Source organism: Polyodon spathula, chromosome 9, assembly GCF_017654505.1.
Source record: "Polyodon spathula isolate WHYD16114869_AA chromosome 9, ASM1765450v1, whole genome shotgun sequence".
Lineage (NCBI taxonomy): Eukaryota > Metazoa > Chordata > Actinopteri > Acipenseriformes > Polyodontidae > Polyodon > Polyodon spathula.
The window spans coordinates 38,919,447-38,934,262 of NC_054542.1; the positions used below are offsets into that span (position 1 = coordinate 38,919,447).

Consider the following 14,816-nt stretch of genomic DNA (forward strand, 5'->3'; position numbering starts at 1 on the left):
TATATATATATATATATATATATATATATATATATTATATATTTACAGATCAAGATAAATACGTTAACATCGGTACCGGTATTTTGCTAAGACCCACTTCAATGTTAAGCCCTGAATGCAAATTCCACTAGAATGCAAATATATCTTTGTGAGGGATGTACGTGGCTATCACTGTGCGAAGCCAGTGATGTCATCTGCCAGAAGATCGCTGCTGTGTGCATTGCAGGTTGTGTGTTGTAGAGGAAGGCATTTGACAGCTTGCCAAAACCCAGAGGGGAGCGAAGAACTGGACCTACAGGATTTTCAAACGCAAATCGTCATCATCGGCATCTACATGGAGAAGGAGGGATCAATTGCAGTCTCTGCCCCAAATCTCAGACCAATGCAGACAGCAAATGTTTAAAAAAAAAATCCACATTTATTGTTTCCCCCCCATTTTTCCCGGTTGGATTTTCAACGTGTAAACAGCTATGAATTCCGCAGAACAGACCGTTACCTGGCTCATCACTCTGGGGGTACTAGAGTCGCCGAAAAAAACCGTCTCGGACCCCGAAGGCTTTTTGCAATCGTCTCTTAAAGATGGGGTGGTCCTTTGCAGATTGTTGGACCGATTGCGCCCTGGCTGTATCGAAAAAGTAAGGACATTTATCTTTATTTTGCCCAACCCTGTTGTTTTTTTTAGTACAGCCCTATCGACCTTACACACAGAGTAACCTATCCATTTGCAACCCATATCATATTGATTGTTTTGAGGTTGTGCCCGAGGTTCATTGTCCCAGACTCCTGCGATACAGCCCAGATGTCAAAAAATGCGTGGAGGCTTTACCCTAATAGTTAATGCGACCTGTATGTTATGATGCTTAAAAAAAACCCCCAAAAAACAAAAAAAAACAAAAAAAAATAATAATAATAATAATAATAATAATAATAATAATAATAATAATAAACTAATGGAAATATGTGAACCTTTTAAAAAATATAAATATAGTGGTATCGTGTAGAAGTAATTAAATGTAACGTTATAACAATAATGTAGAATGAATATGCATAGGTCCTCATTAAAAAAACACTTTGGCAGGACACATTTGCGTCTCATCAACAGGGACTTGATTCTTTTTAGGGGAACAGGAAAAACGACGCTGCACGATCAGGCCGCCATTGACTGGGAATGCACACACACATCCTGAACCTCGAAAATGTTTAAGAAACGGTATAATATATTTAAACAGTAATATTATTTTGTTATATAGAACACGTTCACGTTATCATTTGCACGAGTATTCTTTGTAGAAGTCGAGTAACGGTCATGTTCCAATTTTTCACAAAGAATGTTATATGTTGTTGTGTTGTATTAAAAAAAAACAAACAAACAAAAAAAAAGAAAACTAGTAAAAATTATATCTAGTATGTATATTATGTTCATTTATAGATATACTTATAGAATAACTTATTATATATCAATACACGTTTTTAATGTTATATTAACAGACTTAATAGCACACTTTATTATGATATTAAAACAGATTTGGTGTTTAATCTGAAACAGCTTATAGATTATTATTATTATTATTATTATTATTATTATTATTATTATTATTATTTATTAAATTCTTCTATTACTATTAACTATAACAATTATATTAAGTTGTGTATTTACTATATAAAAAAAGCATATAGTAGTGTAAATTAGATTGGCTTTAACCGAAATTACATAACATGGCAGCCGGTGTCACGTGTGCACATTGAAAAATTGCGACAGGCGGAAATGTACCTAGCTGTATGGAACTGATTACATTAGATGTATGGGTGTGTGGTCGAACCAGGGGCTTCTGGTTGATGCACATGGTATCATGCAAAGTTGACAAAAAGAGAAAGGTGAGTGGAATGATAATGCCACTGCACATGGATCTGGAATTCAAACTGTAGGATTCACCAACATGCATATATACACATAGGTTTATGCAGTAAAAGAAGAAAGTCGGTCATGCTTCACCTATATCAATAGACAGCATATTTAATTAGAATGATTAAAAAGCGCCAGGCATGTAAAGCTTGTGTCCCTGACCAAAACTTTTTTTTGTTTTGTTTTTGTACGGTAAACAAACATGACTGTAAACAAGGCCTGTTTCATGAAAATAAGTGCAATACGCTAAACGGCGAAATACTGCAAAGAAGAGATATCGACAAATGTGTTTTATATACAAAATTTTATATTGTTACGAATTTCACAGCTAGAATTATTCTTGTAGTTTAATAGAAAGATGCTTAACGTTGACTTCATTAAAAAAAAAAAAAAAAAAAAAAGTATAAAGTATTAGTGCAATTAACATGACCGTGTTGCAATACTAATACTTGAATGTATTAAAACGCTTAGGTCAGGTTATGGGAAGCAGTAAAAATGTTTTCTTTTAAGAGCTGCTGTACTTGAGATATCAGAGAAATGAACTGGCATTCCTTGTGTGCTTTCTTCATGCTGTTCGCTCCCTTGTTCTTTCACCAGTGTGATTGTGGAATCATATCAGTGTAACGTCATTTCCTTTTTTCAGTTCCCACTTCCACTTCTTCAAGGAGAGCTATGTTACCTGAAATACAATCAATCAATCAATCAATAAATAAACTGTCGATAAACCGCATATTTTAAGTGAACATATTTCCCTTGTGTAGGTTTACCAGGAGCCCAGGAACGAGAGCGAGTGCCTGAGCAATATCAGAGAGTTTCTGAAAGGTTGTGCCTCTTTCAGAGTGGAGGTAGGTTTCTGCTTTACTGTCTTTGTTTGTTTGTTGCTGTTTCACTGTTGTGAACTTCACTCGTGTTTATGCGCAACACGAATACACAACAAAGGGGACTGGGGTCCCTGTAGGTTATCGCATTGCCGAGAGCGATGCATTGGAATAGCAATGCCGGCGACTGCTGTTTTTGCTGTGCAGCTGCAGGCCTCTGTGTGTAGGCAGTAAGCAGGGTGTTTTGTTGTCGATAATTTAGATCACAACAGTAATCTCTAACCTTTGTATGAATAAATAGGCTTTTTGTTGTCGTTATACGGTTTGTAGAGTACAATTGTATAGTAAGTAATATGTTGCATTAAAGTTGCCAGAGAGCCACGAATGTTTTGATGTGCTAATTTGCATTTAACCAAGATCTTATATTTTAATTTATTTTTTCTTTTATTTATTTTTTATCATACGTCATTAAATCGTCTTAAGTGTTTTTACTGTAGGACATCACATGCATTTTGTAAAGCTATATTTTGCAGTACATAAAATTCAAGACAGAAAGAGAGGAGGTGCAGGTAGTTTCTTTCCTTGGGCTACATACGTTTTAGAACTTAAAATGCAACCAAGATAGTTATTGTTGGTGTGTGTTGCTGGCAGGAGGATTGGGGCTGAATGTAAGAGTTTACCTTTAGTCAGACCGTAGTTTTACAGTTAAAGATTATGCCTTTTGTTTCACAGTGTTGTTTCAGTGCATCAGTTTGTACTTTTAACAATGCAGAATAGCCTGGAAAATGCAAAGTGTGAACAAAAAAAACATTTCACATGCTTCCTGTAATGCTTCAGTTATATTAGACAAAGATTTAGCCTGATGATATATTCCAGCAATGCACAATCTGTCCAGTTATCACCCATGCACATTGTTTACTCATTGTAGAAATAAGCAGATGGTAAAAGTCCATCACGTTAATCCTTAAAGATGGCAACTCTACTATCAGAGAAATACAGACTCTCCCTTTTTTTAAGAAACTATTGGTTGGGACAGACATGTGTATTCTTAAAGGATTACAGTCAATAACTATTGGGACAGACGTGTATTCTTAAAGGAATATTCTATCGCTAAGGTAAGCATATGCTTCCCCACAATTGGTCTTGAGGAGTCTTTTCATCACCACATTTTGCTAGAATAGTTAGCATGGGAAAATATGATCAACAAGATACAAAGCACACATAATGGGATATTAAAAGGGTAATAAATAGAAACCAAACTTTTCCTAGGCCTTTGCCACGGACTACCATGTGACAAACAAAATGGGAGATTTTCAACAGACACTGGGATTATAGTTGAACTTAATGCTGTTTTCTTTGACTTTAATGAAAGGTATTGTACACGGGTCAGAGTTTCCCATCTTTAAGAAAAGGAAAGGCTTTTTCTAAAGGACCAGACCAATGCGTATGATATGAAACAGCGGCCCAGGGTATCTATGTGAGGAAGAATCAGTATTAATCAGTTTGTCTGGCTTAGAGTCAAGTAGTGTGCACAAGAGACAGTTTCACAGTAACCAGGACTGTCTGCTTCCATAGGAACTGACTCAACTGTCTGAACGTCTGGTTCTTGCAAAACTACAGGTAGGAGGTAATTCCCACCTTAACCATACAGTGTTCGTAACAATTAGCTTGAATCTTTAAAAAAAAAAAAAAAAAAAAAAAAAAAAAAATATATATATATATATATATATATATATATATATATATATATATATATATATATATATATATATATATATATATATATCATCCCCTTTTTATGTGATGTGGAAAGCATTTAGAGTTCTTGTTCTTGCAATAATTCAAATATTGTCAGTTGTGCTTTTCATGAGCTCCGGAGCTGCTCTTCAGTTGTAGTTACCTGTGACAGACATATGTAACTAAGTCTAGATTCTTCAAATTGTCGTTAAAGAAGAAAGAACCAGCTCCATCAAGTGATTGGCTAGTTTGGACAAGTCCTGTTGTATTGCTGGCAACACAGAGCTGAGCACTAGATGATACTGATGCTGGTCTAGCCTGCGTGTGTGTCTGGCAGGCAACAAAAGTGCAGCTCCTAAAATCAGGTGAAAACACAGATTGTATTTTGAGTGTAACAGGGATTTGTTACATGTGTGGGTCGTTACATGTGTGGGTGCACAGGAGCGCAGATAGGGGATCAACATCCCTTAAACTGGTTGGGATCAACATGCCCTAAATTAACCAACTGCTGTTGCTTCTGAAATCCTGGCCGCCCAGTGACTATGGGTCATGTGACCGTCCTGGCTGAGCAGCCTTCACAGGCACCCTCTTGTAGTTGAAGGGTTCTGTAGTAGTTATCCTGCAGAGCGATGCTGTCCTGCTGGATGTAAACAAAGCAAGGTGTCCCTCAGCATTCGTCTGTGTAGCAATGTAGTCTGCTTTTATTACATTGAGTCTTAGAAAAACCTTTTGATTTCATCCAAACAAGAGCATCGATTTTTTTATTGCAGTTTACTCTTCTTTTACTTTAATGCTGTAAGTCATGTAATGTGTTTTGGGTATATTGTTGCACGACATGACAGTTTTTCCTTTTAAAGCCAAATTAATGGCTTTAAATATTCTATTTTAAAAGATACTGTAAGACATTTGATACTGTAAAGTTTTAGGAGATTGTGTCTATTGCAATCTATTGCAATCTATTGCACAATGGCAGCTGTGGAGTCAATTTTAATACTATTTAGATCTCGTTAATTCATTTCAATGAAATTCTCAAGATCCAAGAGATTTCAGGAGTTTCAGAATCTCAGAATAACTCCAGTAACCATGAGATTGTTGCTTTAGAGAACTGGGTGGTAGCCTTGCACTCCTTCGTAAGATCACCCCACTGGATTGTGTTGGCTTCTCTTTTATTAGAGGTTGTTTTGAAATGGTCTTGGTTGGGATGACAAGAAGTGTTGCTGTAAGAGGTCCACCAGAAGCAACAACATTTAAGTACTAAACCAGGGCACTGTAAACGCATTGTAAACCTGTGCATTGTACTGAATAAGTGCACATGTCCTGCTCTGTGCCTCCATCTCCCAACAATTGTGATTATTCACAACAATGCACATCCTGGAGTGACTTTTCTCAATTATAACATAGATGAGTTCTGAACATGGCATCCATATAAAACACTCCACGGTAGAATGTCAGGTGATACTGTTAAAAGAAACTTAGTGACGTTCTTTGACAAACAGTTAGATTAAACGTCTGTCATTGTATTCAGTGGTGAAATGAGTTGTGTCACATTCTTAAACCATAGGGGCTTTCTTTCAAATAAATCAACTGCAAGTCTAGTAACCGACTGTTATGTTGGGTTCACGTGACATGCAATGCCTCAGATTCCCTTCTTGCAAAATGTTTTACCTGTTTAACTAATGCCCCTTTCACACAGAGGAGTAATGACGGCTCAGAACTGGCAGTGATGCAGTATTTTTTGTGTGAATTGCCCGCACCGTCACAGAACCGTCATATTTTATGCCGCCTCTGAGCTGGCTTAACTGCCTGTGTGAAATACTGTGCCGGCCGTGACTGTATACCAGACGCGTTGGGTCTTTTTGTTGTTTGTGTTACACGTTTTATTTTTATTTTTTTCAAATAAAATGACTGATCAAGAACAAGGTAGTAATTGAAGCCCGGAAGAAGTTAAGGAATGAACTTCGAGGAGGTGGATTCAGAAACAGAAAGGACAGCGCGTGATGCTGTAATTTATGGGTGAATTGCCAACGTGATGTGTGAATGTAGATACAACCGTTGCCAGAAAACTGTTGACAGGTTTGAAAGTTACACTCTCTCATGATGCCTTGTGCTGTATGAAAGGGTTATGACAGTATTATACTGGCATAGATTGCACAATCTCAGTAGCGGCATTTGTGTGTGAAAGGGGTATTGACTTGTACATCATAAAAAATGCCTACCATCTAAATATTGTTTTTATAGTCAGACATCTAGATTATGGAGCAGGGAATACATAAGTTAACAATTATTCTTTAATAATACTGTGCCTGGCTTAGTTGAGTTTCGATAAATTTTGAGAAAGTTTTGAGCATGAGAGCCTATGATGGCTTCGTAGGTCTGTATGGAGGCAGTGTTGTTGTAACCTTGTGAACTTTAAGGGCTTTCAGTAGGAGACAATTGGCACTTTCCTAGGAACCAACTGAAGCCGTTAAAACATAACTGACTAATGTTGCAAAGCGTTCTGTACCTTTTCAGACTAACATGCCATATTTCAATGTTTTTACTTAAATATATATTTAATTGTAAAACTGAAAAGGTATATTTTTTAACCACAAAAGAGACTTGGTTGTCGTTTTTGCCACATGCGTTGGGATCAGTTTTCAAGGGATATACAAAAAACTAAATATGTGACTGAAGTTTCCTGAACATATGAGACTTGACATAGAAAGACAAACAAAATATTGCCGTTACAGAATTCAAAAGCTTAACAAATAGTAGTGATGCTGTTGCCACTCCCTGTGGTGCATACTGTACTTGTAATGACCTGTTGGAGCCTGGTTCTACAATTGAGTTACTCCATAATACACCTTGAAGATTAAACCTGTTCTGTGGGAAATCCTATTCTGAGCGGCTCCACATTATTGGAATTATTTAGCTAAAAATTTAGCTATTTTTGTACCAAGTTAACAGCAAATTCTGTCCTGGAAATCAATTTTACCTTCTCTGTAAAAAAACGAAAACAAATAACATCCAAAACTCCTGACAGCAAAACCTCAATCTCTATCCACCTTAAATAAGAACAGAAAGCTGACTGCCTCTAGAAATAAATGGATCTTTGACCGTGGCTCCAAATTTCAGAAATAAATCAGCTTAAACATGTACTATATGATCGGCAGCACCATCAAAAAGATTAGAGTGAAGAAGATTCATTTATATGTTGATAAAGAGTAAACAAAATCACACACAAAAGATATGGATGTCATTCTGCGGCACACTAGGATCTCTGCTGCAGTTTACATGTTGTGTGTTTTTGTTTTTTTGTTTGTTTTAATAATAATAATTAATAATATATTGGATTCAGGCTTCACAGCATTCTTCCTATCTAGCCAGCATGGTTTAAGAAGTAAGTTCAGTTTCCTGCTTTGGGATTAGAGGGTAATGCTTGCAAAGTAGAAAACAAAGATATGTCATCATTTAGCCTCCTGTGTAACATTATGTCCCTATGACAAAGTTTCCACCCCTGTGTATATTATCTGTTATGTGTTGCGTGTGGTGTGTTTAAATGTTGGTGTATAGACATTGGTACACAGGATATAAACGGGTCTGTGTAACACGAGTGTTTAAAATGTATATGTGTATTTAGGCACGAGGATTGCACAGCACTTCACTTGCAAGTAAAATGTAGTAATATGTGAGCACGGGGAATTGCACTTTATTAATTCACGTGCTGGGATTCAAGTGAATAATTAATTGGTAATTGAATCCCAGCACAATAGTATATATAGATGCACGTTGTCACATACTCGGGGTTGGGTGTTCGAGAGTGGAGAACGGGAGATAGAGATAGAGATAGGTAAGTGTAAATATAGATTTCAATTGTTTGTGTAGCGTTCGTCCACTCTGTGTTTTGTCCGTGTCTATTCGTTTTGTTTGTCTATTTATTTTGGCGCGAAGTGCCGTGTCCTGTGTTTTCGTGTTTGTTTAAACCTTTTATTTTACAATAAACCGGCGCCAGCCAGCGCCATCATCATTTCATTTCATCCGTCCTGTGTTTTGTGTATTTCATTCCTTTTCCTGGTTCTGACGCCGCCCACTTCGGCCGTCTCTGTGACAGTCCCACATACCTGTAGCCCTCCAGAGACACTCGCCACAGTTCACAAAATGGGCAAAAGTGTTCACATTGTGAAGTGGGAAGATGCTTGGATGGGAAAATGAGGCTTCACTAGAAAAACAGCCTTAAAATGCTTTCATGGTTTTCTACCCTCGAGATGCTGTAATACTCTCTCTGACTCACCTTGTGCTTGAAGATTTCAAATGTGTCTTGAGTGCAAGTTATTATTTCAAATGGTAACCATGACTAGGAGGCTAAAAAAGAAACTGCAGGCTAATTCGATTGAGTTATTAAACATAGCTTTGTAACTCTTATTTTCAGAAGCATTTTTTGACAGGCTGGAAGATGTTCTGAAATCTGTGTAGTATTTACAGAGTGTGTTTTGTTTAACTGCAAATTTCCCAGCAACAACAGATTGTCATTAAATGCTCTTCATTCAGTTATATTAATGTATGAATTTAGTTGTCAAACGTCCACAATAGCTCTGTATTGAGCCATTCCTTTTCTGGGTTTTACTTTGAGCCTTTGATATTGCACACTTGATGTAATCCCATATAGACAGGAGAAGAATAACAGGAAATGTGAAGGCTTTGGCGTCCTGTTCTTTTTTTTTTTTTTGTGCTGGGCTACGCTAGACGCTAACTACAGTCGCATAGCACAATGAAAGTTGGTCTTGCAATCCTTTTTTTTTGTTTGTTTGTTTTTACAGTGTACTGTATTACATTTTTGGTAAACTTTCCTTATTTACATAAATAATAGAGATAATATTTAATATTGAAGTTGAAGGATTTGGGATTTAAATTTGATTGTGCAGTTTGGTCATTGCAAAGTGCGGGTAGACATTTTCAAACCTGTGTTGCAATGGAAGATCTGAATGTTATTGTGACTTTTAAAGAGTCAGGAAACGGTAGACATATCTTGCATTGGCGATAATCCAAGCCTTAAAAAAACAGACAATTCTCTGCAGGACAGAATTAATAAATACAATCATCATGTTTCCGATAGTAAATTGATCTATTTGATTTCATGTGTTTCTGTACTACTTAATAAAAGCATTCTGTTTTTCTGCCCCTCTGTAGACGTTTGATGCAAATGACCTGTATCAGGGGCAGAGCTTCAGCAAGGTCTTGAATTCCCTGGTGGCTCTAAATAAAGTAACAGCAGGTAAGGGGATTGTGTTTTTGCATTTGGGTTACTGGGAGTAACAGGCTGAGTGGGCATGCACATTGTTTTCTCTTCTCTCCATGTTGTGCAAGTTTTTGTGAAATATGTGTGCAGATAATGGTAATTGGTTCCTAAATAATAAACCTTTACTTTTTTTTTTTTTTCAGGCCGCTAGTACCTTTGTGATTATAATTAGATGTATTATACATTTACTAAAAGAGAAACCTGAGCAACAATTTGAAAAGATGCCTTTTTGCTGTTGGCCAGTTAAAATAGATGTGCTAATAACCCAACACACTACGCCCCTCCCCCACCCCCAATGGTACAGGTGTATGTCTGGAAACTAGAGCAGTAGTCAGTTAGTTAAATTTGCTTTGGTGCTGGGAAAAGCACCTAGAAGAAGCATGTTAAAACAAAGGATAAGTAAGTTTTTGTGTATTCTTGTGAAATAATGTTTCCTTTGCTTATATCACTGATGTGTTCATGGTACATGCTGTTGCTATTATACAAACATTTGTATACAACCCTGTTGCAATTAAGCGGGAGTTATTTTTAGCTTTGCGTTTCTCTTGCTTGCAGTTACAACAGACCTCTGGGGGAGAAGAGAGGGTGAGGGCTGATTTAAAATATATTGTAGTTAAATGTAATAACAAACTGCCTGTCAACAAAGGCTTCTTGGGTTTCGTGTCACCCCAGCCACTCCAATGGCACGAATTCTTAATACGGTCGGGTTTGATGGACTAAGCAAAAAAAAAACAGACTGGATTAATATTGAAGCCCCTCTCTCATAAAGTGGCAGACTGTGGCAAAGTGGTTGGTAAGGGGAACAGATGTCGCAGTGATGCGGTGCAGGAGTGATGAACAGACAACAGTGATTCAGTGAATAAGTGCTTTATTGCTCTTTTCCAGGTCTGGCGACCGTCAAAAATAATAAATCCCCGGCAATACACAACAATGTGTAAAGCACAGGGATAATGAAAACAAGGGCACAGTCCCGAACAAAAACAACGGTACGGTCACCAGTCCTGGGTGATCGAAAACATGCAGGTGCTCAGTGCAGTGGTGCTCCGGATAGTGCTCTCCTTTCGACAGCTCCGGAGATGTGCGTTAACTGTCTATTAGTGCGACAAAGACAGACAATTACAGACAGACAGAAAATAACACACAGCACATACAACACTCTTCACAAATACTCTCTGAGAGCTCCTCTCTCAGTCCTTCTGTCCTAACGTTAACCCAAACGAAGGAGAAGATCAGCGTTACCCTGGCCCCTATATGTAATCCCGCATGATGTCGAGGTAAACGGTTGCAGCTGCCTTATTACTTGCAGCTGCCTCTCGTTTACCTTTCAAATCAATACGGTCTTACAACAGAGTCGCGCTTCTCTCCAGGCTGACCCACTTCCCTGACCCGGAAACAAACTGTCAGGCCTGCCCTTCCAGATACTTCTCCTCCCGTTCTTTAGCGCCCTCACAGGTCGGGAGGAAGATTCATCACCAGAACTCATCTTTCCGTCACACAGACATTTTAAAAATAAACTCTTTAGCAATTGTTTGACAAGACGTCTTCATAATAAAGGTGGTAACAATGACCTATATACACCCTACATAATAACAAATGTCCAAGCATATTTCCGAAAAACTGGACAATGGTTCCTAGGTATGAGTTAAAGCTTTGTGAATAGGGCCCTGACAGTTGTAATATGTTATTTATTTGCTTGATGGGGAATATGTACTGTATGTACAGTACCTAACCTGACATACCTTGTTATGGGAAAGTAACTTGTGATCTTCCTTTTCCAGATATTGGTGTTGGCAGTGATTCTGTATGTGCTCGCCACTCCTCTCATCGGATCAAGTCCTTCGATTCCCTTGGATCCCAGCCTTCCCTTAGCAGAACGTCAAAGCTGTTTCAGAGCCAGTATCGAAGTTTGGTAAGTTTGGACACATTTCAGCTGGTTGTTGGTTCTCGGAGATATATATTTTTAAAAAATATTTGATACTTTTACTGTGAGAACTTCAGTAAAGTTATTTTGATCCCACAGTACTTTGGCCAAGTGTACGTAGTTCTGCTGTGGAAAGCAACTTGCCCTCCTTGTTCCTCAGTTCCACCTGACTCTAGACTTGTGTATTCACCAACACCAAGCGAGATGTACAAATAATTTCTAACACCTAAGATAACTAGGTTAACTTAAAAAGTAGTGGTGTGTTTTTGAACAAGTCTGTTTTTGGGTAATCCAAAATCATGGCACTTAAATGTTTTGACAGAAAGCCTTTCTGTTGGAAGAAGATTTACTGTATAGTGCTCTTGGAGGTTAACACATTGTGCATCTGCTGTTGCAGCTCTCTGGAGTTTGTTTTAAAGTGGAGCGTACCAGGAGGGAAACATTCCAAATTGTAATAAACTACAAGGCCTGTCAGGTTCTTTACCTCTGAGTTCACTGCACTTAAAAACAAATGATGGCTGTCCTACACCTTTACTTCATAGAAAAATACCTTAAAGCGTGTGCTCTTTCTTTTGTTTTTTTTTTTTTTTTTTTTTGGATACCCAAATACAGCTAGACTAGGGATGAGCATTTCAATATATTTTAATGATCATATACACGTAAGTTACTAAACAATTACACTATTATACTTTACACCAATGTACCACTGGCAAAAAATAATAATAAAAAAACAGTTGTGGTACTAGTTCACATTGCTTCAATAAGTAGTTATTAAGTAGTTATTAAGTAACAATATAATAGAAGCACAATATGCATAAAGCCCAAACAGCAATTAAAGGCAGCATAATACCGTACAGTTTACAGTGAATCAAAACCTGTCGTGTCGCTTCTGGTCTCTTGTCACCCAATGAAAAATCTTGTAGCGTTAAGTGGTTGGAGTCTCGTTCATGATCTGTTTGGTATTGTCTGGCTTATTAATATTAACCACAGCGGTTTAAGTATAAACAATTAAACCATGACCGCAAAGAATACTGCAGTGTATGATGGCTCATTTTTTTTTGGTAAAATATATCTCTGTTGTATAAATTAAATTCAATAATGCATTCCAGCCACCTCCATTACCCATAGCTACAGTACTGGTATCACCCACACTTTTTTTTTTTTTTAAGCTTCCTGTTTTTGTTTCTGTCAGGAGCATGAATGATTTAGAGCCATAGAAAGAAATTGTCATTTATTATCATAGATATATGTGTGTGTGTGTGTGTGTGTGTGTGTATATATATATATATATATATATATATATATATATATATATATATATATATATATATATATATATAAATAAATAAAAATCATTGTGATGCAGTGTTTAGTGTGGTTAATGAAATATAGACAACGTTTTATATTCTGTCTATTACAAGAAATCATCAACAAGATTTGCTAGTGTGTCTAAAAGATTTACACTAATTTCGCTTGATTAAAAAAAATACAAATGGTAGGGATTAGGTCTGTATCCCTAATCCAGAAATTCTGGAAGACTTTGCACACTTCTGCAGTAATGTGATGAATGTTTTTTTTTTTTTTCCCCCAAGCTTAAACTAGTTTGATTTCATTCACCTACGGAAATGAAAATCCGTAGTGTATCATGACACATCCTATGGCAACGGAGCGATCTGATTGGTTGGAAAGGTTGTGATGGTGTATAACATTCTTTATTCTTCCTTTCAGGACATGACTGATAACAGCAACCATCAGCTGGTGGTGAAAGCACGGTTTAATTTTCAGCAGACCAACGAGGATGAGCTCTCCTTTGCCAAGGGGGAAATCATCCACGTCTTGCGGGTAGAGGAGGGGGGCTGGTGGGAGGGAACGCTAAACGGAAAATCCGGGTGGTTCCCCAGCAACTACGTCAGAGAAGTCAAAGGAAGTGGTGGGTTACATGGCTTCTCATTATCAGAACTGAGCAATAACTTTCATGAATTACAGAGCAGATATTGTTGTGGTGTGAAGGAAATGGACATCCAAAATAGCCTGGGGATGTTGAAAAAGATGATATGCAATGAAATATAAAATACATTAATTGTGTGGAGCTGTGAAACATTGCCTGTCATCTGTTGCATGAAGAGCTCCTAACGTTTACCCTTGAGCTCTGAATGGATCATACAAAGCGGATTAGTCAGTTGTTGTTTTCATGGAAGTGAGAAGGGATAATAGTCTTAAAAAGAAATCGAAAATAAATTTATGACCACAATGAGTTTTCTCTGTAGGTATTAATGTAACCTGCTTTTTGTATGCCAATTTTTTTATGGTTTTGTGTTTGATATATAAGAAATGTTAATAGCTTTAGCATCGGTTTACATTAAAAACCGAGTGTTTTTATGTTTAATATTAAGTAAAAACAAAAAGGAAAAATGAAGTAGGGTCTTCTTATCTTAAGAGAGTTCTGGCTATATTCACTAGGTCTAGATTTTGAGTCTTTCTACTTGATAAGAAACGGTAGTGCTGTGGGGGGTGGGCGTTCCTGTCGGTTATATATAGCCTGGTACAGTATGACCTTTTGTCCCTGGATTGCAATTTTTTTTTTTTTCTGTTCTAACTTGGAAGTGATCAAAAGTCTAACATAATAGCTGTACGTAGTCTGACTTATGGTGGTCTGTGATCCAATAAGTATCCATATCACAAACTAGCCATCACAAGAGTCACTAATTGTTATGCTGAACAGACAGCAGATTTCAATAATATGATGTCCATGAGCAGTGATAAATGCAGTCTTCTGTTTAGCAAGCAGTTCCTCAAAGGTGGGTTGCAAACTGTAGGTACTGTATGGAAGGAGAAGGTCTGTTTTACAAAGCACAGTGACTCACAGCGAGAGGCAGGAAGAAACGGCCATCAGCTAACAAACACGGGAAGTCTTTCATTCTTGAGAGAACATCCTTTTCCAAATAGGGTTTGAGATGTTCCGTTGTAATGTGACTCCCTCTAAAACAATTCCTGGGATAGGGCAGCTGATAAAAAAAAAAAAAAAAAAAAAAACTCTTAAGTTCTTCAGCCAAAGACAAATAATGGGCCAAAGCTTTTAAGATAAGGAGTTTCTACTTTTAAGCAAGTGGTTCTAATGTTTTGCATGAATACCAAATACTTTCGTGGAAATGACCACAATAT

The 14,816-nt window shown here is 37.3% G+C and overlaps 1 protein-coding gene across 3 annotated transcripts in view; it reads left to right on the plus strand.

Moving 5' to 3' along the window:
- Positions 1 to 212: 212 nt before the first annotated feature.
- LOC121320815 (rho guanine nucleotide exchange factor 7-like) overlaps positions 213 to 14,816 on the plus strand; it is a 42,202-nt gene continuing 27,598 nt past the window's right edge. For 2 of the 3 annotated variants that reach the window (XM_041259472.1, XM_041259470.1), the window contains exons 1-5: positions 213 to 635; positions 2,665 to 2,748; positions 9,625 to 9,709; positions 11,512 to 11,642; positions 13,383 to 13,584. In XM_041259472.1, the coding sequence (XP_041115406.1) occupies positions 471 to 635; positions 2,665 to 2,748; positions 9,625 to 9,709; positions 11,512 to 11,642; positions 13,383 to 13,584 (667 nt within the window). In that variant the 5' untranslated portion in view covers positions 213 to 470. Of the gene's footprint in view, positions 636 to 2,664; positions 2,749 to 9,624; positions 9,710 to 10,279; positions 10,319 to 11,511; positions 11,643 to 13,382; positions 13,585 to 14,816 lie in introns of those variants that run through there. The other variant, XM_041259471.1, reaches the window with a different exon arrangement.